Source organism: Schistocerca piceifrons, chromosome 7 (assembly GCF_021461385.2).
Source record: "Schistocerca piceifrons isolate TAMUIC-IGC-003096 chromosome 7, iqSchPice1.1, whole genome shotgun sequence".
NCBI lineage: Eukaryota > Metazoa > Arthropoda > Insecta > Orthoptera > Acrididae > Schistocerca > Schistocerca piceifrons.
Genome location: NC_060144.1, coordinates 355,125,898 through 355,151,325, shown reverse-complemented (window position 1 = coordinate 355,151,325; position 25,428 = coordinate 355,125,898). Strand labels below are relative to the sequence as shown.

General features: G+C 42.3%; 1 protein-coding gene across 1 annotated transcript in view; it reads right to left on the bottom strand.

Annotated features, from left to right (window-relative positions):
* The window catches only part of LOC124804616 (probable E3 ubiquitin-protein ligase HERC1), a 790,356-nt gene that overhangs the window by 461,695 nt on the left and 303,233 nt on the right, over positions 1–25,428 (bottom strand). The window contains exon 24 of the mRNA XM_047264817.1: positions 4,935–5,118. Within this exon, the coding sequence (XP_047120773.1) occupies positions 4,935–5,118 (184 nt within the window). The remainder of the gene's footprint in view (positions 1–4,934; positions 5,119–25,428) is intronic.

Here is a 25,428-nt window from a genome sequence, read left to right as displayed (position 1 = left end):
CTTTCTTCTAAGATAAGTCGTAAGGTCAGTATTGCCTCACGTGTTCCAGTGTTTCTATGGAATCCAAACTGATCTTCCCCGAGGTCCGCTTCTACTAGTTTTTCCATTCGTCTGTAAAGAATTCGTGTTAGTATTTTGCAGCTGTGACTTATTAAACTGATAGTTCGGTAATTTTCACACCTGCTTTCTTTGGGATTGGAATTATTATATTCTTCTTGAAGTCTGAGGGTATTTCGCCTGTTTCATACATCTTGCTCACCAGATGGTAGAGTTTTGTCAGGACTGGCTCTCCCAAGGCCGTCAGTAGTTCCAATGGAATGTTGTCTACTCCGGGGGCCTTGTTTCGACTCAGGTCTTTCAGTGCTCTGTCAAACCCTTCACGCAGTATCTTATCTCCCATTTCGTTTTCATCTACATCCTCTTCCATTTCCATAATATTGTCCTCAAGTACATCGCCCTTGTATAAACCCTCTATATACTCCTTCCACCTTTCTGCTTTCCCTTCTTTGCTTAGAACTGTAACAGAATATAATGGTAATATTGAACACACAATATGTTGCCATTTTGTTTCTTTCCTGACGCAGTAACATTTAAATGTTAACAAAGAAAGAGTGCAGAATGTCACTCAAATTATTCTAATATGAAGAAAGATTGGAAAGTAATGCACAATAATTCTATTACAGAAAAATTTTATAAGTAACAAAATAAAAAAATCACAAATTAATTTACATCTTTTACCTACTTTTCTATATAGTTACCAATTTTCTCAACACATCTCTCCCTTTGTGATACCAGTTTCAATATGTCCTGTTCATAGGAGTATGTTCGCTTGTAGTATGGCCGTTTGCGGACTGCTGATTTCACCTCTGCATATGTTGCAAAGTGTTGACCGGCCAGGAATTTCTTCAAAGAACTAAACAGATGAAAGTCCAATGGCGCATTGTCTGGACTGTATGTTGGATGCTAGAGCACCTCCCACCAAAATTTGGCAATTTTTTCATTAACAGGAGAAGCAATATGGGGGCGAGCACTGTCATGAAGAAGTTTGACAAGGTCAGCATTAATGTTGTGGCGTTTGTTATAAAGGGCATGACGCAACTTAACCAAAGTTTTAATGTAAGCTGTAGGATTCACAGTGGTCCTGTGTTCAGCAAAGTCCACCAGTAACACACTATGTATATTCCAGAACAATGTCACAAGCTCTTTCCTAGCAGATTGAGTCACTTTGAACTTTTTTCATAAGCAGTTTGTTACCACTGCACAGAGCCTGCTTGGTTTCGGGCATGAAGTGATATCCCCACAACTCATCACCAGTGATGATTCATTTCAAAAAGTCATGTCCTTTTCCAGCATAATGCATTAAGTGGTCCAAGCTTGTCATCATTCTCTTGCCCTTATGGCTGTTTGTCAGGTTCTTAGGCATCCGGCAAGCACCAACATTACGAAATTTCAATGTGTCATGAGCAATATTATATACTGCACCATAGGAAACATTGCTCTGCTGTGATAAGATTTGCTATTGCACACACCCGTCATTCAAAATTGCTGCCTCGATGGCTCTAACTTTCGGCAGGGTTGCAGCTGTTACTGGTTGCCTGGAGCATGGAAAATCACAAAGGTTCCACAATTTATACCACTTGGAGACACTGCCACAGTCCAAAAGGCCATCCCCATACATGCCAAGCATGTCCCTGTCAATTTCAGTCAGGTACTGTCCTTTGGCCTACAAACATCGAACTACACTTCACTGCTCTTCACAAGTTGATGGCGGTAATACAAACAGCATGTTTCTTTTGTAGTTCAGGCTTCTATCAATAGAAGTGCACATAAAAACAAAATATCCTCAACAGCACAAACTTTAAACTATATCATCATGAAATTTCAACATTTTAGCTGCAATACCAGGGGAGAAAAAAACTATTGTGCCTTGCTTTCTGATCCTCTCTCATATTTTCTTAATATCCTGAAATTAATAAATGATGAATGAACAACATAAACAGATCATCTTCTTCAGAGAACGCAATTCACAAAGTGGTCAGGTTGTACACAGATGTTACTATTGTGTACATGAACTGTCAATTGAGAAGTAAACATTAAGTGCAGTTGTTGTTGTTGTTGTTGTTGTAGTCTTCAGTCCTGAGACTGGTTTGATGCAGCTCTCTGTGCTACTCTTTCCTGTGCAAGCTTCTTCATCTCCCAGTACCTACTGCAACCTACATCCTTCTGAATCTGCTTGGTGTATTCATCTCTTGGTCTCCCTCTACAATTTTTACCCTCCACGCTGCCCTTCAATACTAAATTGGTGATCTCTTGATGCCTCAAAACATGTCCTACCAACCGATCCCTTCTTCTAGTCAAGTTGTGCCACAAACTTCTCTTCTCCCCAATCCTATTCAATACCTCCTCACTAGTTATGTAATCTACCCATCTAATCTTCAGCATTCTTCTGTAGCACCACATTTTGAAAGCTTCTATTCTCTTCTTATCTAAACTATTTATCGTCCATGTTTCAATTCCATACATGGCTACACTCCATACAAATACTTTCAGGAATGACTTCCTGACACTTAAATCTATACTCGATGTTAACAAATTTCTCTTCTTCAGAAACGCTTTCCTTGCCATTGCCAGTCTACATTTTATATCCTCTCTACTTCGACCATCATCAGTTATTTTGTATATATGGTTCTTGGGCGAGACGTCGGATGTCATAGTGAAATCTCCACAATATTTCGTCAGCGCAACTGGCCGACATCTTCAGGTGCGACGAACACACTGCTAAGGCAGGACCAGGGCCCCCTATTTATGCCAGTTTTAGGCAGGAACTGCGCATGTGTGAAGGCGCTAAATTCCATGGCCAATAGCAACAATATCAACAGATAGCTGGAAGGACAGTAACGCCACCTACAGGATGAAGAACCAAATACTTCGGCACACGCGCGGAGGCTGCCGCTGCTGCTCTGCGTTGCCATCGGCCGCCCCAGCGACCTCTGTCAGAAGCCGCAAGGGCGGAGGCTGCCGCTGTTACTCTGCGCTGGCATCGGCCGTCCCAGCGACCTCTGTCGGAAGCCGCAAACAAAACTGCGCGTCCACGCTGTCAACAGAATATTTATGTTGCTGGCGAATTGTCGTCCGTCTTATGACCAATAGTATTCCTCTCTGCTCGAAGCGACTTCAATATGGCCAGTGCTGGATCCCATGCTGTACTAAGCTGAAAGCCCGTGTCTCTTTTTACAAGATTCATCGAGCTACGTATTTCCACTGCTTCCTTAATAACACTGTCCCAGTACGAACTCATCGATGCGAGAATTTTTGTATGTTGATAATTCATAGAACGTACTGAGACAATGCTCGGCCACTGCAGACTTTTCTGGTTGCTCCAGACGAGTGTAGCATCGGTGTTCAGTGCATCACTCTTCTACAGTGCGACAAGTTTGTCCGATGTACGACACGCCGCAGCTACAAGGAATCTCGTACACACCGGGTCTTCTTAGGCCAAGGCTGTCCTTAGATGAGCCCAAGAGAGCTCTGAGTTTTGCCGGCAGACAAAAAACACATTTAACTTTATGCCTCTTCAATAATCTTCCTATTTTTGAAGAGACACCGCCGATGTATGGCAAGATGACCATTCCTCTTTGTTCTTCGCCTCCTTCCACTTCCTCACGTTGGGTAACCCGCTTTGGTTGTAAGGCACGGCGAATCTCCCGTTTGGAGTATCCATTTTGTTGGAAAATGGTACGCAGATGGAGTAACTCATTGGATAAGCTGTCTCAGTCTGATATGGCTCGTGCTCTGTGGACCAACGTCCTCAGTACGCCACTTCGTTGCGAAGGATGGTGACAGCTGGTGGCATGTAAGTATAAGTCCGTGTGCGTTGGTTTACGGTACACTGCGTGACCTAATGTGCCATCTTCTTTTCTCCATAGCAACACGTCCAGGAATGGAAGTTTGCCATTTTTCTCCATCTCCATCGTAAACTTGATGTTGGGATGAAGCGAGTTAAGATGCTCAAGAAAAAAAGTTTATGATGGAGATGGAGAAAAATCTACAGTTCATAACCAATAGATTGTGGTCAGAGTCCACATCTGTCCCTGGAAATGTCTCACAATTTAAAACCTGGTTCCTAAATCTCTGTCTTACCATTATGTAATCTATCTGAAACCTGTCAGTATCTCCAGGCTTCTTCCATGTATACCACCTTCTTTTATGATTCTTGAACCAAGTGTTAGCTGTGATTAAGTTGTGCTCTGTGCAAAATTCTACCAGGCGGCTTCCTCTTTCACTTCTTACCCCAATCCATATTCACCTACTACATTTCCATCTCTCCCTTTTCCTACTACTAAATTCCAGTCACCCACGACTATTAAATTTTCGTCACCCTTCACTATCTGAATAATTTCTTTTATTTCATCATACATTTCTTCAATTTCTTTGTCATCGGCAGAGCTAGTTGGCATATAAACTTGTACTACTGTAGTAGGTGTGGGCTTCGTGTCTATCTTGGCCACAATAAGGCGTTCACTATGCTGTTTGTAGTAACTTACCCGCACTCTTATTTTTTTATTCATTATTAAACCAACTCCTGCATTACCCCTATTTGATTTTGTATTTATAACCCTGTATTCACCTGACCAAAAGTCTTGTTCCTCCCGCCACCAAACTTCACTAATTCCCACTATATCTAATTTTGACCTATCCATTTCCCTTTTTAAATTTTCTAACCTACCTGCCCGATTAAGGGATCTGACATTCCATGCTCCGATCCGTAGAACGCCAGTTTTCTTTCTCCTGATAACGACATCCTCCTGAGTAGTTCCCGCAGTAGCTGAATAATATATGCCCATGTCCTAAAATTACTTGTTGAAATTATTTATCCAATGGACCTAGAAAGATTAGCCTACTTGATGAGATGAAAGAGATGACTGAATTCTTACCCACTGGACATAGAAAGAATATGTAGCAAATTTGTTGCAGCTGTGCTAAGAGTTGCTGCATCTCCAGGTTTTGGAACACACAGCTTTGTCAGCAAAGGCAGCAAGCCATCATCAACAGCATGTTCAATGTCAGCGGGTTCATATCGCATACTCAGAGCAAATACTGTCAACACCTGGTTTTCCACTGCAAAAATATACAAATATAAATATTAAATGCAGAATAACACAACAAAGTTGGAATGAACCTCAGTGTACTAGAAATAAGCATTTCTAAAGATAACAGTACTAAGGCGATATCGTTAAATCAAAATTTCCTAACTTACCACTTTTGTGGAACCTGTACCCCCAAGACTCATATATGAAAATATCATAGCCATAAACTTATCATATTAGAGGTAACTTATGACATAAAGATGCAGTGATAAATGAAAAAACTTCAACTGAAAAAGGCATACATTTTCATTTGGTAAAACTAACCCTTCTAACTGTGAATGGCATAGATTTATTTGGAATGTAAAGAAACAGGGGACACTGTGCGCACTTTCTTTTCTTACACCTATGAACAACAGAGTTCTGTGTCCTGTATCCCTTATCCTTCAAATGTATATACAATCTACCTGAACATTTGTGGCCCATATTTAGACTTCAAACTAATAACTGTCTTCTGAAAAAGCTCTTCTTCTCACGCACACACTGCAAACAGCTTTCTCATCCCTAAATGACTACAAAGAGTGTTTATATGAAATACAAAAAAGGTAGTTGCAACCAGTCATTTGTAAAATATTTCTTTATTTTTATGAACATGTTTTGAGTGTCCACACATAACTTCCAATGAGACATACAAAAATTTACACATTCATTTTATAGGTCACCAAAGATGACAAAAGAAATCACCAAGAACCTGCAATAAGACTATTTATTTATGAGTAGCTTCAACAGTGTCATCATAATCTGGTTGACATAGCCGTGTCATACTAGCCTGCCATGATGTGCAATTGTTATCATGTACAATGAAACATTAAGCTCGTATAAAGCTTCTGTAAACGTATCTGTCTACACTCATAATATTCTGAAGTTGATGAACATTACAATATGTATGTGTATTATAATTTAATCAAGATACAGTTGAATGCTGCACTGTAAATAAGAGTGTATACTCTAAAAACACAGATGATGTGACTTACCGAACGAAAGTGCTGGCAGGTCGATAGACACACAAACAAACACAAACATACACATGAAATTCAAGCTTTCACAACAAACTGTTGCCTCATCAGGAAAGAGGGAAGGAGAGGGAAAGACGAAAGGATGTGGGTTTTAAGGGAGAGGGTAAGGAGTCATTCCAATCCCGGGAGCGGAAAGACTTACCTTAGGGGGAAAGAAGGGGTATACACTCGCGCACACACACACACACACACACACACACACACACACACACACACACACACACATCCATCCGCACATACACAGACACAAGCAGACATTTGTAAAGGCAAAGAGTTTGGGCAGAGATGTCAGTCGAGGTGGAAGTACAGAGGCAAAGATGTTGTTGAAAGACAGGTGAGGTATGAGCGGCGGCAAATTGAAATTAGCGGAGATTGAGGCCTGGCGGGTAACGAGAAGAGAGGATATACTGAAGGGCAAGTTCCCATCTCCGGAGTTCTGACAGGTTGGTGTTAGTGGGAAGTATCCAGATAACCTGGATGGTGTAACACTGTGCCAAGATGTGCTGGCCGCGCACCAAGGCATGTTTAGCCACAGGGTGATCCTCATTACCAACAAACACTGTCTGCCTGTGTCCATTCATGCGAATGGACAGTTTGTTGCTGGTCATTCCCACATAGGAAGCTTGTGTAGGCAGGTCAGTTGGTAAATCATGTGGGTGCTTCCACACGTGGCTCTGCCTTTGATCGTGTACACCTTCCGGGTTACAGGACTAGAGTACGTGGTGGTGGGAGGGTGCATGGGACAGGTTTTACACCGGGGGCGGTTACAAGGGTAGGAGCCAGAGGGTAGGGAAGGTGGTTTGGGGATTTCATAGGGATGAACTAAGTGGTTATGAAGGTTAGGTGGACGGCGGAAAGACACTCTTGGTGGAGTGGGGAGGATTTCATGAAGGATGGATCTCATTTCAGGGCAGGATTTGAGGAAGTCGTATCCCTGCTGGAGAGTCACATTCAGAGTCTGATAAAGTCCCGGAAAGTATCCTGTCACAAGTGTGGCACTTTTGGGGTTCTTCCGTGGGAGGTTCTGGGTTTGAGGATATGAGGAAGTGCCTCTGGTTATTTGATTAATTTGAACCCAACAATTACGTTTGTTATTGTCACTGTTGCATTTTGAAATCTTTCCTGTCATCTTATTTTCTCTTTCTGTTTTTGCAAGTAGTTTCACTTTGTATTCACCTTCTTCTCTTTACCGAATCTACCATACAATCTTATCCCACCTATATATACTCAATAATACGTAACCCACTTCCAAACCATTACCAAAAAATGTTTTCTTCCCTTTCAACAATACTGCTGCTACAAAATCCACCGTTTCCAGTTCACAAACAGTTCCTTTCAGCTATTAAACAGCCATTTCGGCTAGTTCCAATAACTTTTGCTTTTTTTCCATTTCCTTTTTTCCCACATCACTGATCTTTTTTAGCCGCTTCCCACAGGTTTTAACGTCATTATTTCTTTGTCAGACAATTGTTACCCTCATTTTCACTATCTGCCACCACAAAACCACTCCTTTTAATACATTTACATGCAGTTTTTACGAAATTTTCCTGAATTGCTCCAACCTTTAACGTGTTTTGGCAGGAACACAACCACATAACCTTTGTGCACATCGTTGTCTACCAAACCAAGTTCACCACAGGATCAACATAGCCCAGTTATAACCAACACCTTTTCGCCTTTTTTCACACCAGATCTCCAGTTGCTTTCTAGTTCACCTTATCTCTCGCCATATATTTTTATTTTCATTTTCATTTCAGCCTCATGTTACACTTTCCACCTTCTAATACCATGTCACCCTCACAACACCCCCACAACGACCCCATTAAGTTTTATTTATATTCCCTCCGCAAACATGCCTTCACCCTAGCCAGATTACACTCCCATATTTTATTTTCTCAGGCTTGTCTGACATTTGGCATTACCCCCAAAGGCCTCACACTTAAAGTTCCCATCTCTGGCTGCAACCCTTCTTTCCATCAGTCCCAATACCAATTCCAAACTGAACAATCCACTGCCCTCACCCACCTAATCCTTCACCTACACATCAACTCAGCCAATGAACACACCCATCAACTCCTATCCTTAATAAAATTCCTCAATCTTTCCTCTCCCACATCCACACCGGCTGTTCAGAGCATCTTCCTACAGGCCAATCGCAAATTAGAACAGCATGCCACCCTTCACCTCAAAAAACTATCCAATCTCCTGGTTTCCCACCTCCAGAAAGGCAACTCACTCACCCTTCGCAACCTTCCCAGCAAACCTCAACCTCCTCTCATTGCACACAGACCCAGTCTCTCCCATCTACTCAATCTCCCACTTCCAGCTCCCCTCCTACCAAAACCTCAAAATTCCAATCAACACAATCTGGAACCACAACACCCTAATTCAGTAGTTAACCTTTCCTCCAAACCTCTCTCCCAATCCGAAACCTCTGTCCTATCCAAAGGCCTCACCTTCAGCCCCACACCCAAATTCAACCAAACAGCCCTTGTCAAAGATTTACTGTCCTACACCTGTACTCTCTGCTGGAAATATCACTTTGCCACAAAGAAAAATGATCCTAATCCTACTCCTAATGGTCTAACTCCCCAAGACACTATCCAAATTGAACCCTGCCTGGAACAGTTCCGTCCTCCGTCACAGCGGGACCCACCTCCTCTTCCTCAAAATCACCCTCTCCAAACTTTCCAGGAATTTCTCACTTCCAGCCTTGCCTCTCAATCCTTCTTAAAAAACCTTAATCCTACTCCCAACATCACCACTGCTGAATCCCAGGCTATCCATGATCTGAAGGCTGACCGATCCATCGTCATTCTTCTGGCAGACAAGGGTTCCACAACCGTGGTACTTGATCGTCGGGAGTATGTCGCTGAGGGACTGCGTCAGCTTTCAGACAACACTACATACAAAGTTTGCCAAGGTAATCCCATTCCTGATGTCCAGGCGGAGCTTCAAGGAATCCTCAGAACCTCAGGCCCCCTACAAAACCTTTCACCTGACTCCATCAACCTCCTGACCCCACCAACACCCCGCATCCCTACCTTCTACCTTCTTCCTAAAATCCACACACCCAATCATCCCGGTCGTCCCATTGTAGTTGGCTACCAAGTCCCCACAGAACGTATCTCTGCCTACGTAGATCAACACCTTCAACCCATTACATGCAGTCTCCCATCCCTCATCAAAGACACCAACCACTTTCTCCAACGCCTGGAATCCCTACCCGGTCTGTTACCCCCGGAAACCATCCTTGTAACCATTGATGCCACTTCCTTATACACAAATATCCCGCACGTCCAGGGCCTCACTGCGATGGAGCACTTCCTTTCACGCCGATCACCTGCCACCCTACCAAAAACCTCTTTCCTCATTACCTTAGCCAGCTTCATCCTGACCCACAACTTCTTCACTTTCGAAGGCCAGACATACCAACAATTAAAGGGAACAGCCATGAGCACCAGGATGGCCCCCTCGTACGCCAACCTATTCATGGGTCGCTTAGAGGAAGCCTTCTTGGTTACCCAGGCCTGCCAACACAAAGTTTGGTACAGATTTATTGATGACATCCTCATGATCTGGACTTACAGTGAAGAAGAACTCCAGAATTTCCCCCCCAACCTCAACTCCTTTGGTTCCATCAGATTCACCTGGTCCTACTCCAAATCCCATGCCACTTTCCGTGACGTTGACCTGCACCTGTCCAATAGCCAGCTTCACACGTCCGTCCACATCAAACCCACCAACAAGCAACAGTACCTCCATTATGACAGCTGCCACCCATTCCACATCAAACGGTCCCTTCCCTACAGCCCAGGTCTTAGTGGCAAACGAATCTGCTCCAGTCCGGAATCCCTGAACCATTACATCAACAACCTGAAAACAGCTTTCACATCCCGCAACTACCCTCCTGACCTGGTACAGAAGCAAATAACCAGAACCACTTCCTCATCTCCTCAAACCCAGAACCTCCCACAGAAGAACCCCAAAAGTGCCCCACTTGTGACAGGATACTTTCCGGGACTGGATCAGACTCTGAATGTGGCTCTCCAGCAGGGATACGACTTCCTCAAATCCTGCCCTGAAATGAGATCCATCCTTCATGAAATCCTCCCCACTCCCCCAAGAGTGTCTTTCCGCCATCCACCTAACCTTCGTAACCTCTTAGTTCATCCCTATGAAATCCCCAAACCACCTTCCCTACCCTCTGGCTCCTACCCTTGTAACCGCCCCCGGAGTAAAACCTGTCCCATGCACCCTCCCACCACCACCTACTCTAGTCCTGTAACCCGGATGGTGTACACGATCAAAGGCAGAGCCACGTGTGAAAGCATCCACGTGATTTACCAACTGACCTGCCTACACTGTGAAGCTTTCTATGTGGGAATGACCAGCAACAAACTGTCCATTCGCATGAATGGACACAGGCAGACAGTGTTTGTTGGTAGTGAGGTTCACCCTGTGGCTAAACATGCCTTGGTGCACGGCCAGCACATCTTGGCACAGTGTTACACCGTCCGGGTTATCTGGATACTTCCCACTAACACCAACCTGTCAGAACTCTGGAGATGGGAACTTGCCCTTCAGTATATCCTCTCTTCTCGTTACCCGCCAGGCCTCAATCTCCGCTAATTTCAATTTGCCGCCGCTCATACCTCACCTGTCTATCAACAACATCTTTGCCTATGTACTTCCACCTCGACTGACATCTCTGCCCAAACTCTTTGCCTTTATAAATGTCTGCTTGTGTCTGCGTATGTGCGGATGGATATATCTGTGTCTGTGTGTGTGTGTGTGTGTGTGTGTGTGTGAGCGTATACCCCTTCTTTCCAAGGTAAGTCTTTCCGCTCCCGGGATTGGAATGACTCCTTACCCTCTCCCTTAAAACCCACATCCTTTCGTCTTTCCCTCTCCTTCCCTCTTTCCTGATGAGGCAACAGTTTGTTGTGAAAGCTTGAATTTCATGTGTATGTTTGTGTTTGTTTGTATGTCTATCGACCTGCCAGCACTTTCGTTTGGTAAGTCACATCATCTGTGTTTTTAGAGTGTATACTCTGTTTGACATCACACAACAATTATCACATGGCCATGGCCAAGCAGTTACAGCAAATAAACTAAATACATCATTGCACTAATCAAGACAGCTTTCATTACTTTTAAATCCATGTAGTTATAGAGATGTGCAATATGCAAGCAATAGCTACATCTACACTCTGCAAACCACCATGAGGTGCATGGCAGACTGTATGTCCCATTGTACCAGTTTTAAGGTTTCTTCCTGTTCTACTCACATATGGAGCGCAGGAAGAATGGTTGTTTGGATGCCTTTGTGCATGCAGTAATTAGTCTAATCTTGTCCTCATGATCACTGTGTGATGGTTACGTATGGAGTTGCAGTATATTCCTAGAGTAAACATTTAAAGCCAGTTCTTGAAACTTTGTTAACAGACCTTCTCAGAACACTTTGTTTCTATCTTCAAGAGTATTCCAGTTCAGTTATTTCAGTATCTCTGTGACACTCTCCCACTGATTAAAAAAGCCTGTTAACATTCATGCTGCCTTCTTTGTATATGTTCAATATCCCCCATTGGTCCTATCTGGTACAGGTCCCGCACACTTGAGCAATATTCCAGAACTGATCACACAACTGATCTGCAAGCTATCTCCTTTGTAGACCGATTGCACTTCCCCAGTATTCTACCAAAAAACCAAAGTCTACCACCTGCTTTACCAACAATTGAACCTATTTGATCATTCCATTTCATATTCCTACAAAGTGTTACACCCAGGTGTTAATGTAAGAGTTGGCGGATTCCAACATTGACTCATTGATATTATAGTCATGGAATATTACATTTCTTTGTTTTGTTAAGTGCTAAATTTTATATTTCTGAATATTTAAAGCCATTTGCTAACCTCTGCACCACTTTGATATCTTATCAAGATCTGACTGAATATTTATGCAGCTCCTTTCAGACATTACTTCACTATAGATAACTGCATCATCTACAAAAAGCCTGATTTCACTATTAATATTGTCTGCAAGGTCATTAATACACAATATACAATATGAACTTCCTACGGCCCACCTGAAGTTACTTTTACATCTTACAATGACTCTCCAACTGAGATAACATTTTGCATCCTCCCTACCAAAAAGCCTCAGTCCAGTCACAAATTTCAATTGCTATCCTATATTATTGTACTTTTGACGATAAGCATAGTAATGGTACTGAGTCAAATGCTTTTTAGAAATCAAGAAATACTGCATCTATTTTCTTGCCTTGACCCAAAGCTTTCAGTATGTCACATGAGAAAAGTGTGAGATGGGTTTCATATGATCAATGTTTTCAAAATCCATGCTGATTGGCTTTGATGAGCTCATTCCGTTAGAGATACCACATTATGTTTGAACTCAGAATACATTCTAAGATTCTACAACAAATTGATGTTAAGGATATTGGACGGTAGTTTTCAGCATGTGACTTTTATTAGCAGAGAATAAGGTGCTAACAAATGTTAAAACTGCTGAAAATAACCGGTTTCTGAAATAACTTTTACTAGCAGAGAATAAGGTGCTAACGAATGTTAAAACTGCTGAAAATAACCGGTTTCTGAAATAACCAGTTTTCAGTTTTTTTGTATTATTTCCTGTAACAAATGTGCAAATTGAACAAAGACTGAAAAATTTGGACTCTTTCAGTTTCAAAATACATGGAATCAAAATATTAAATTAAATAGGCAAAAGAGAAAACTTAGTCCATCCACCATTCACTGCTTTTCTCAAAAATTGATTAGTGGTCGAATAGTACAAAATATCATCAGCATTCTCCTACTGATTCTTATTTTTATGGACTCAGCTCAAAAATCATGTTGTAATTAGGGGTCATATCACTATTTGGGTATTACGAATAGTTAGTGCCCAAGGATGAAAGCTGAGGTTGAAAAAAATCTATTTTTTCATGTTAATTTGTCTGTTTTCAAAGGCTAAAAGCAGACAAAGGCTTACTATGCCAGGCAAAGGCAACTGAACAGCTATTTTCTATTTTTACTGTCTACTATGAATGTATTGTTGCTCAGTTTTTATTTTAGTACTGTTATCGCAATTTCCTTCCTCTTTTGTTATTTCATAGATATGGTGGGCAAAGCTTTAATATTTTAAAGCAAATGAACCACTGTACTTCATGACTATGTCTTCGTAAAAACATTTCCAGACTAGGATTGGCGGCATTCAGCAGCACAACGGATGTCTGGGCACAACAGTATGAAACTACAATAAAGCCCAGTTGGGTGCAAGTCCTGCACACTGCACATACATGTGTTCCTTAAGCCATAACATACAGCAACAGTATCATTATTGTCTCAGCAATGCTGTACAAATTCTTATTACATGTGTTTGTTGCTCATTTCTGTCAGCATAGTTATTAAAATATCACTGACCACTTCTATTTTCTGTAATAACACAATATCCCAAACCAGTGCAAATTTTACAAGTAAAAATTACTTCTTTTTTTTAAAAAAAGGTTTATTTAAAAACAAAAAGTTTTAGCACTCCTGCTATAGCTAATTGATATTTCAAGTTTTTAACTCAGTTATTAGTAAAAAATAAAAATACCTGTTATAAATGGGACCAAAGAAATACCAAAAAATACAGGTCTTTCAGCACTAAAATACTGATATTGGTTCCAACCAGTGGGTTTGTTGCATCCTTACCCCACAGTAATGACCCACTCAAAGCACTGAACAGTACAGTTGTATCAGATCTCAGCCAACCACTTATCTGATTGCTAATTATCTCAGAAACAACTGCCCAATTGTGAGATTGCGCTGACAGCTCACGATCTGGGTCATTTTCTGCTTGGATCGTAAATTTTTTCTCACATAGCTCACTGTTTATTTTATATTATTGCTGCTCACTTGCACATATCACACCACAACTTATCACTGTGACAGCTGAAGCAATAATGAAAGAATATGTGCGGGCTCACAGTTGTAAAACAGAATGGAATGATACAAGAAAATGTTATTTTTGGTTGGTGTACTTTATACATAGGCATGTTTGCTCAGGGGTTAACTGCTTATACCTAAGAAACTTCCCAGTTGTGTGGAATATATAAGAGGTACCTATTGGAATTTCCAAATACTTTTCTCAGAGTTGGTTAGTTTTAACTTAGAATAACTTATCTGTGTATTTTCTTAAGTAAATTACCAAACAAAATGAACACATGAATTAGAGACTGACCGGCAGATATACTTACAAGTTTTTGAGTGACCAGATGGAAATATGAAGCTGGACCAAATGCTCGAAAGGTAGTGGTGACTAACTGGAGGTTATAAATAATGGAACAGATGTTTCGGGTGGCGAGTTCATGCAGATTATGGTAAAGTTGATAGAGGATGATATAGTGTGCAAAACGTTGTTGTGTCAAGTACCGTTAATAAAGGGACTCTGTCAAAAAGAGACACACATAAATGGAAAGCTATGGAAATTTTGAGAAATTTGTAAGACTTGCAACTTCAAGAGCTGAAATACAAGTATAGGGTTACGAGATTTGGCATAAGGTATGTTCTCATTTTCAAATGAGCTCTAAAATACTATAAACGATATACTGCATATTTATTTTTTGAAATTAGTTGTATGTAATGCACAAGACATAAATATTGTCTCAGCTTACCATGTCAGGTGTGAAGTCACATATAAAATAGTAAAAGATATTTTCAGTGGTGTAGATAATTGAGTTGTCACAATGTCTAAGTGGGGGGGGGGGGGGGGGGGGATATGAGGAGGGCCTATTATTTTCAAAGAAGTGACGTGTTATTCCTCCAATCTAACTGATGAAGGATTGGTTGTGACCTTGAGAAAGCATCTTGTTGTTTTAGTAAATAAATCTTTGTTTGTGGGCCACATATTGCATGGGGGATTATCTGTTTCTTTTGAGTAGACCATGAGAATGAAAGTGGATGCAGCGTATCTGCAAGGCTGGGGCAATGGACACTTTGATTTCGGCACTTGAAAACACCTGCTGGTCAGGGCAGTTATTCCATGAAAATGCCTACCTACCTCAGAGACTCACTGCAGGACCCTGGAACCTCATTAGGCATTTCAATGGTCATGATGTCACTTGTCATAGGAAATCCACAGAAGACATACAGAGCACAAAAAACAAATACCAATCTGTATTGTAAACTTTGATAAAGTTGTATGCTGTAGTGAAATATTAAATTGAATGTATATAATGGAGTTGAAATTCATGCCCAGTAAAGAAGCAACATATGAATTTATTTTGTCATAATTGGTGTTTGAGAAAGGGATCTGCTGTCTCAAGATATAGCAACAGGGTCAAGCAGGTGATATAGATAAGCAACAGCAACCACATAAACCATTAAGTAGTCCACCTCCTTACAACACTTACAACACCTGAACAACAGCAGGTGTGTTACATTCCAGAGAGAGAGAGAGAGAGAGAGAGAGAGAGAGAGAGAGAGAGAGAGAGAGTTGTGTAGGGGATGCGGATGGGAGGACAGGAAGGGACTGCTAGTAGGCTTAATGATTGTCTAAACCTAAGTGAATGGCCTTTCTTTTTTTAAATATTACACTGATTGGTTGACGTCAGTCAGAAATGTGGGATATACCAGCACACCTATGGTGATGCGTCCCACAATTTGTTTGCACACTTGGAGGAGCATATCTTGTGCTGGTGATGGCAAAGGCACTTAGTCATGGGACTCTGTAAAACTGCTGTGTCAGGCAGCAGTAGAACTCGTTTTTGAGTTAATCACAGTCAAATAAGTCTCAGATTCAGAGCACTGCTAATGTTTGCAGGACCCAGACATTCAGAAGAGATGAACTTTATGTAGGGTTAAAGACACTATCAATGTGTGGAATTTTGTGTTCTGAAGAGGTAATCTGGATCCAGTCACAATCACAGTTAGGGAACAAATACTGAACTTAAGTTTCTCATGACAAATTTTACACAAGTAACAATAACTTCATTGCTAGTGTTAAAATGGATTAGGCGATAGAGTACTTCACTTCATGAAAACTGGTTATTACATCTTAAGCTTTAAACAGTGATATGAAAAAAATTTCACTAGGTATGTTAGAATCCATTCGGGTACATGGAATGTCGTTTAATGTGACTTGTGGACTTGCAACTGAGTGTATGTAATAAAATTTCTTAGGTCGGCATTGCTTACAGCTGTACAATCAATGATTAAATTGTGTTATGCAACCAACCTATTCATGCTGTGGTGTCAACATTTTCAAGCTGTGGACTATTATTTTGTAGAACAGACTGATGAACCAATTAGATTAACTTGTGGGCTACACCGATCTGCTAGTAAGAAGGATGAATATAAGAGTGAGATCTGATCCAACAACATTAAGAAACAATCAAAAGCAAGTGCCCTGCTTGTGCTGTAAAGTGTATAAGGACAGCACCAGTACCAGCGCTCCAGCCATCATCTCTGTTCACCATCTGATGGGACATGTTCTGAAGATGATTTTTTATAAAATCAAAACTAGTTACCATTTTGATCTTTGATTACCTGTATTAATTTTTAATAAATCCTTATGAAAGTTGATAAGAATTTTAATTATCTATCAAACTGCTATTATTTTTCAGTAATGTTTTCAAAAGTTTCTAATCCAACATTGCTACAAATTCATCAGTTCTGATGTGCACATGATGAGTGTTCTCCTTCCTCAGAATGGGATTGTGCCAGGGAGTTCCTGTAGTGCACAATGATAGTGACATGGAGGAGTGGACTGGGAGGGTGAACTTGGAAGCGTGATTTTGGAGGAAGGCACTTTGACAGCGATGACGATGCAAAAAATGGTGTTCAGCAGTTGGTGTCTTCACTGGTGGCATCTTCCTTTGAAGAGGGCACAGAAAAGTTGCTTTCCTGCCATGACAAATGTCTGAACAATGACAACAACTATGTAGAAAAACTGTCTAAGATATGCTCTTTCTTGTAAAAATAAATTTTGGTTTGAACAATGTCTTTATGATCCTTTTGCCAAAATGGTACTGGCTTTCTGGACATGCCTGTTATTTTAAGACAAGGCACTGGGTCAGTATTCCTCACATATGCCAATATTTCTTTGGAACCCAAACTGATCTCTCCCACATTTGCTTCACCCATTATTCCACTCCTCTAAGGATAATTCATGTTAGCATATTACAACGATGATTTATTAAACTAATGATCCAGTAATACTTACACCTGTCAGCACCTGCCTTCTTTGGTATTGGGATTATTATATCCTTCCTGAAGAATGAAGTTATTTTGCCTGTCTTGTATATCCCATACCATGTAGAAAATTTTGTAAGAATTGGTTCTCTTAAGAATCTTAATACTTGAGAAGGAATATCATCTACTCTAAAAGCCTTGTTTTGACATAAATATCTGAGTACACTGCCAAATTTTTCTCACTGAATCATATCCCCCCCCCCCCCCCCCCCATTTCATCTTCACAAACTTTCCCTTCCCTTTCCATAGCATTGCTTTTGATTTTCTTTCCTTCACAAGGCTCTTCTGTATATTTCATCCACCTTTCAGCCTTCCTTTCTTTGCTTGTTACTGGATTTCCACATATATATCACTGCTTCTCTTTCCTCCAAATTTCTCTTGCTCTTTAAACAAATTTCCTATACATGGCATCAATCTTTTCTATAGTCTTGAGTGATTCTACAGCTTTGCATTTCTCCCCTAGAAATTGCTGCTGCGCTGTTTTGCACTTCATATTAATCTTGTTGTTTCTGAGTGCCTGTATTCCTCTCTGTCAGCTTCATTTTAGTATTTTCTCGTTTTGTAAATTAAGTTCAGTATCTCCTGTGTTATCCAAGGATTTATACTGCACCTAGTATTTTTTACCTGTTTGATCCTCCGCCACCTTCACAATTTCATCTCACAAAGCTACCTTTCACTCCTACTGAATTCTTAATACTGCCCCTGTAACTCTCAACAACCACTTGTTCTTTCAATTTATCCAGGTCCCTGTCTCATTAATTTCCTACCTTTCAACAATTTATCAGTTTTAATCTTTATTTCATAATCAATACAATATAGTCAAAACATTTTGTAGTTTACGATCTGGTGGAAAATTTGTCTTAGTATCTGAAATACTCTGCTGTCTCCACACCTCTTCCACGTACACAACTGTTTTTTAGATTTTTAACCCTTAATAGATTTTGAGGTAAAATTATCCTAAAGGAGCTGAAAGTCATGTTGATCTTCTGGTAATATTACTTTTGGCACATAGCCGTATATTTTGATTGTTTTTGACATGATTTGTCACAGGACCCATTTTTGGTAAGTGCTGCAATCTACTGGAATCATCAGAACTATTTCTGTGTTCTCTGCACCTTCTTCAGCAGATAGGTTTATGAGATCTGTTTAAAAAATTCCAGAACCTTGTACACGAAATTTTTCTACACTTACATTTTGCTTATTGAGCATGGTCTCCTTCGAAATACTCTCCTCCACAACTGATAAGCTGCTCCCAACGCCATTTCCACATCTGGAAGCAGTCTTGGTACGCATGTTACTGGATCACACAAAGCACCATCTGCAAATTTTCTTTTATCTTGACTATCTTTGAAAATCTTCTTCCTTTCAAAGGGGTTTTCAACTTTTGAAAAATAAAAAAAGTCCATAGTGGCTATGCCTGGAGAGTATGGAGGATGAGGCAGAACAGAGACTTCATGTTTTGTGCAATAGTCATGCACCAACAGGGATGAATGTTCAAGTGCTTTATTGTGATACAAGAGCCATGAACTGTCTCACCACATTTGAGGCTGTTTCCTTCTCACAGTCTTGGAGAACCTTTCCCAACCCACTGTGAAGATTGAGCCTGGTCTCAACATCATAACCGTAGAGCCACGTCTCATTACCAGTTATGATCCTCTTAAGGAACAGCTCGTTCTCATTTGCACGATCCAAAACTCTTCACAGATTGCAAGGGGAACATCTTTTTGGTCTTGCCTGGGACGAACTTGGCAGCAACATCATGCATTCCAGGACACTGTGTCAGGATTTCATGACATGATTCAACTGATATGTCAGTCTTCGATCGGCATGCATGATTTTGTTATCATTCCTGAGATGAGTGTGTAGGTATACATCAAGGGGTGTCCTGAACAAACGTCTTCTTTAACTTTTGTCTGGCCATTTGTAAACCGTGTAAACCATTCACAACACTGACTACTGCTTAAGCTCTCATCACTATAGGTTTCTTGCCTCATTTGGTGTGTCTCTATTAAGGTTTTCTGTCCAGCTTACTGAAAGATATTTTCCAACAGAAGTGCCAGATACAAAGAAAAAGGAGATTGCATCAATGAGGTGCACAGTTTGCATATAAAAACATACCTGAAGAGATTCCTGTTACCAACACAAAGTGTGTGATGTGGGACTGTGTGCAGCTGCCTGTTTGGAAACTGAACATACACAAAGAGTTTTAAATTTCTGAGCAAGGGTTTTTTTTATGGTGTTCTGGTTGCTTTAATGATTAAAGGGACCAAAGTACAAGGTCATCAGTCCCTTCTACCCGCAATAGGCAAGTCAACGTAACTACACACCAAAGAAGGGCCTAGTGTGAGAAACCAAAGGAAAAGAAACTCACAAGGTCTACTGAAGGTCAACAAACCCTAGAGAAAGGAACGAGGAAGAAGAAAAGTGTGTAAAGGAGGAAAGGCAAGCAAGGTACCCATCCTCACCAGATATCAGGGGCACTCAACCAAACAATACCCAGAAGAGACTAGCAACAAGGACTGGGCGATAGAAGCATAGAAAAATAGAGGAAGAATATCATGTGAAACAGAACATGTGAGAAGTGGGCAAGAAGAGACTAAGAGTAGGTAGAGCAAGGGCTGGGTCGGACCACCATGCCTGGACAGCCACTACTCATTTGGGGCAGAGGAGGCAAAAGGGCATACTGTCAATCCCTAAATGGGCCAACAAGGCCGAGACGAGTTCCCTTAGAGAGAATGGTAAAAACCTCCTACACAAATAGACTGAAAAACAAGGTCAGTCATTGAGGCAACATCTGCTAACACCGGGGGTAGCAAGTCAGGAAGGTTAAGTGTCTGCTGCAGGGTGGCTAGGTTAAGACAGTCCAGCAACATATGGACCACCATCAAACGGACATCACAATGACAGTGAGGCAGATCCTCATGATGAAGGAGATGACCGTGAGTCAGTCAAGTCAGGACAATAGAGTCCTAGCGAGATGCCCACATGGAGGACCTCCACGAATTCATTGTCTCCTTTTCGCCCATAGCTTGTTTGGCAAAGTCAGAGTATGCCATTCTGTATTCCATGTCCTTAGAACTTTTTGGCATAAGACTTATCGAAGATCTGATTCCAGAAAACCGATAACAAGCGGTGGCTTGCTGGTAGCCAATTTGTCCAGCCTGTCAGGGAGTTCACTTCCTGGGTTCCCAACATTATCCGGGGTCCAGACAAAGACCACTGAAAGTCCACATTGTTTGAGGACAAAAAGGAAATCCTGGACAGTCACGACTAAGGGGTGGCAAGGATAACACTGGTCAAGAGTTTGTAAACTGGTCAGAGTGTCACTACAGATGAGGAAGGACACACTGGCGCAGAAATGGATATGCTCGAGAGCATGAGAGATGGCCCCCAACTCCACAGTGAAAACACTGCAGCCATCCGGCAAGGAGCAGAGTTAATTACATCCAGCTCGAAAGTAAGCAAAGACAACATGATCGACAGCCATTGAGACATCAGTGTGGACTACTTCTGAACCCCAAAAAATGCCAAGAATGGAGAAGAACTGGTGGTGGAGGGCCTCAGGATGAGCCAAGTCTTTCCAACTTTATGATGGGTCAATACAGAGTGTATGTGGTTGAGGGATGCACCACAGAGTTGCAAATGAGTGCACCCATAGAAAAGGTGGTAGAGGGGAAAGCTGGAGTTCAGAAGAAAACGACTGGATGTGGATGGCGATCATAACACCAGGCCACTGTTGCGGGAGGTGGATCCCCACATCTGGAAAGAGGAGACAGTAGTTTGTTTGCTATGCAGAGCAGTGGATGCACAATGCATACAGAATCAATGGCTATTGGCCAAGAACCCATAATGGTCATTCCCCTGCTTCCGCTAGGAGACTGATCATAGGGCTAGTCCAAAAGGCAATAGTTGCCAGTCGGACCCCACAATGGCATAATGGGTCCAGGATATACAGCATCGAAGGTGATGCCGAACCATATGCGAGACTCCCGTAATCCAGATGGGACTGGATTTATGCTGTTTGATGATGTTTGGTTTGTGGGGTGCTCAACTGTGCAGTCATCAGCACCCGTATGAATTCCCAATTTTCACACAGTCCAATTTGTTTACGCAATCCAATCTAGCCACTGTCACAAATGGTGATGATGATGACATGATGAGGACGATACAAACACCCAGTCCCCAGGCAGAGAAAATCCCCACCTGGCTGGGAATCAAACCCGGGACCCCATGATACAGAGGCAGCAACGCTAGCCACTAGGTCACGATCTGCAGATGGATTTATGCTGTGTAGAGCTGTATCAGAGTATAGAGATCCACAGCCCAGTTGATGTTGCTGAGGCATCGAAGAGCATTGAGGTACAACCAACATGTCCGCATTAGTTGAAGAATATGGGGAAGCCGTGTCAACTGGTCAACAAGGCCTCAAATACCAGTCCCAAAAAATGGTGAGAGTGCACCGTGTTGAGGGATTTGCCATCAAGGTACAGATCCAGATGGCGATGAACTGTACAGTGACAACAGAAATGTATAACATAGGTCTTGGGAGCAAAAAAATGGAAGTTGTGAGTGAGAACCCAAGACTGCGGTCAATGTTTTGCTCCCTGCAGACAGCATTCAGCAATGCCCATTGCAGGTGAACAAAGATAAATGGGAAAATCATCAGCATATGAAGAGAGGGACACCTTATGCCCTGCAGCTACCACTGATTGCCACTAAACAGCAAAGGACAATAAAAAACAGAATAGTGTGGAACCCCGTCCTCCTGCAGAACGGAAGTGCTATGTGAGGCACCAACTGTATCTCAAAAAGTGCAACATGAAAGAAAGTTCTGGATAAAAATCAGGAGGGGGCCGTACATGCTCCCCTCATGTAAGGAGGCAAGGATGCCCTGATGCCATGTGGTATCATAAGCCTTATGCACTTCGAAGAAGACTGCAACAAGGTGTTGACACTGGACAAAAGCCATTCGGATAGCAGACTCTAAGTGGACTGAATTATCTGCAGTAGAGCAGCCTTGGTGAAAACCATCCTGGATCGAAGGTCTCGGGACTCAAGGATCCAATAAAGCCTTCAACTCACTATATATTCAAGTAACTTGCAGAGGGACATTGGTTAAATGATAGGATGATAACTATCCATCTGAAGAGATGATTTACCTGATTAGAGAACTTGAATAATGACACTATAGGTCCCCATTGGGAAGGGAATTCTGCCTTGCTCCAGAGAGGGTTAAAAAGGGTAAGTATATGGCATTAGTTGGCCACAATAAGTGTTGAAGCGTTTGGTTATGAACCTGGTCAAGTCCAGGAGCTGTGTCAGGGCAGAGAACAAGGGCACTGACAAATTCACACTCACTAAATGGAATATTATTAGGCCCCAGGCAGCAGGGAATGAAAGATAAAGTTTGAGAAGACAGAACAAGTGTGGATAGTGGACTGACGTTCATGCCTGCGTGAAACGCCAAGCAGAATGCTCAGCTATAGAGTCTGGGCTGGTGCAGATAATACCATTCAGGGAAATTCCCGGGACATCTGAAGGAGGATAGTGGCCAAAAATGCACCCGATCTTTGTCCATACCTGAGAAGAGGAAGTATGTGACCTTATGGGAATGACATATCATTCCCATCAAATATGTTTCTGGTGTTTAAGAAGATAATAGGCCTGGGATTGAAGCTCTTTGAAGGCCAAGAGGTACTTCAGAGATAGATGCCATTTTTAGTGTTGGAGGGCTTGACGGTGCTCTTTAATAACTGCAGCAAATTCAGGGGTCCACCAAGGGAGAGTCTTCCATCTGGGAGAACCTGAGGAAGAATGAACTGCTGAATCATCTGCCAAAAGGATGGGGTCAGTCAAACTCCATACGGACTCATCACCTCCGTCATGTGGTGGAGCAGTTGGTGGGATAGTGGCCAAGCAAAAGGCATTTCAACCCACATCAGTAAAGGCCCACCTGGAAGGGCATCCAGGTGAGTAATGCTGGAGAAAAGATAAGATGATCGGAAAATGATTGCTGTTGCACAAATTGTCATGAACTCCCCATTGAATGGCATGGAGGAATCCACGGCTAGAGACAGTTGGATCAATGGCTGAGAAAGTTCCAAGTGCTGCATTAAAGTGTGTGGGAGCTCCAGTGTTGAGGAGGCAGAGATCAAGCCCAGACCTGGCCAGTGGTTGCAGTACCACATCACACATGGCTGCGGGTGTTAAGATCCCCAAAGAGAAGGAAGGGACGAGGGAGCTGTCAAAGTAGGGAAAAAGAACAGGAAGCACAGGAGGCTGGTCTGGGGGGCAGATAAAGATTGTTACTGCTTCCAGCATACGAACTAACAATGTCTGTGTGGGCCAATATACAGACACCAATGGATGCTTGCAAAGGGCTAATCTGGTTCCAGCATAATGCTCGGAGACCACGAAGAGTCGGTGAATGAATATCCAAAAAATTACATTCCTGCAATAGAGAGAAAAAAGAGACTGGAATAATAACCATCACAGTTCCATTGGAGGAGAGTAGTACGAGAGGTTGGATGGACATTGAACGCGCCAAGATCGGTCATTACCAAAATCGATCATTGTGAATGTAAGATCGGACCTTGATTGAGAGGGAGGGGGCAACTCCCCCTGAGATGTCAGGTGGCCTCACTACGAGACTTACACATCTTCTTCTTCTCCATTGGAGAGCAAAAGGAGGTGCAGTTGGGAAGAGAGCAAATTGCAGAAATATCAGGATGCAAAAGAGAATGAGCAGACTTGTGGCCCACAGAGCACGGATCCTGAAGTAACAGGCTTCTTGTTCTGGAGACGCTGGGGAGGGGAGCTCCAGTCCTCTAGGAAACCACCATCCCCGGTGCATGCCAGAGAAGAAGGTTTCTCCTCCAGCTGGGGAAAAGGAGTGGTTCCATGAGGGAAGGGAATGGGAACTGCAAGGGAGGAGGAAAGGGAAGTGGGACAGGACAGAGGTAAGGAGGGGGGAGAAGTAGGAGGAGAAAAGGATGCAACAGAAGCAAAGGTAGACATTAAAGATACAAAGTGGAAACAGTCAAATTTCTGTCAGGACCTCAGAGTAAGATAGATGGGCGAGAGTTTGGAATTCATGCATCTTCCTTTCCTTTTTACAGTTCAGGCAACCCAGTGAGCGAAGAGAATGTGGGCCACAACAGTTCACACAGTTGGGCAGTGGGGCACAAAACCTCCCTACATGGAGACGATGGCCGCAATAGCCGCAAATATAATTTGCCTTAGATTGTGAAGCTATGTGACCAAAATGGAGACACTGGAACAGCATGTGGGAGGTGGGATATAGGGCTTGTCGTCACAATGGTAAACCATAACTTTGCCCTTTCCCAGGAGGTTACTCACTCAAAAAGCAGGATGAAAGTGCCAGAATCAATGTGATTCTCCTTAGGACCTCCCTGGACTTGCCAGACAAAATGTGCACCATACCGTGCCGTATTAGCCCCGAGATCCTCATCAGACTGAAGGAGGTGATCCCTATAGGTCATACTTAAGGACTGATGAGGAGAGATGTTCACCAGATTGTCTCCCAAGTGCTCGCAAGCACAAAGGGAAGCCAACTAACTGGCAGCAAAGGTATTAATCAGTAGGGGTTGGGTTGTTTGGGGAAGGAGACCAGACAGCAAGGTCATCGGTCTCATCGGATTAGGGAAGGATAGGGAAGGATGTTGGCCGTGCCCTTTCAAAGGAACCATCTCAGCATTTGCCTGGAGCGATTTAGGGAAACCACTTAATCAGTAGGGAACAAGATCACATCTTAGTAAGTGAGTCACCTTCACCAAATTATCTCTGATATGTTCCACAAAGAAGAGTGGTCTGTTTGCAGCAAAAGTCCCCCAACCTATCCTGGAACAAATCAAGTAATGGTGAAAGGGTTTTGCTCCAAGTCAGTGGGCCTAACACTACTTCCAGGGATTGGCTAGGGAGGGGAAGGCCAAGGAAACAAAAGTAGAAGAAGAGAGGGAATCGTTCCTGTCTGCAGAGATGGCCCAAAAGAGTGG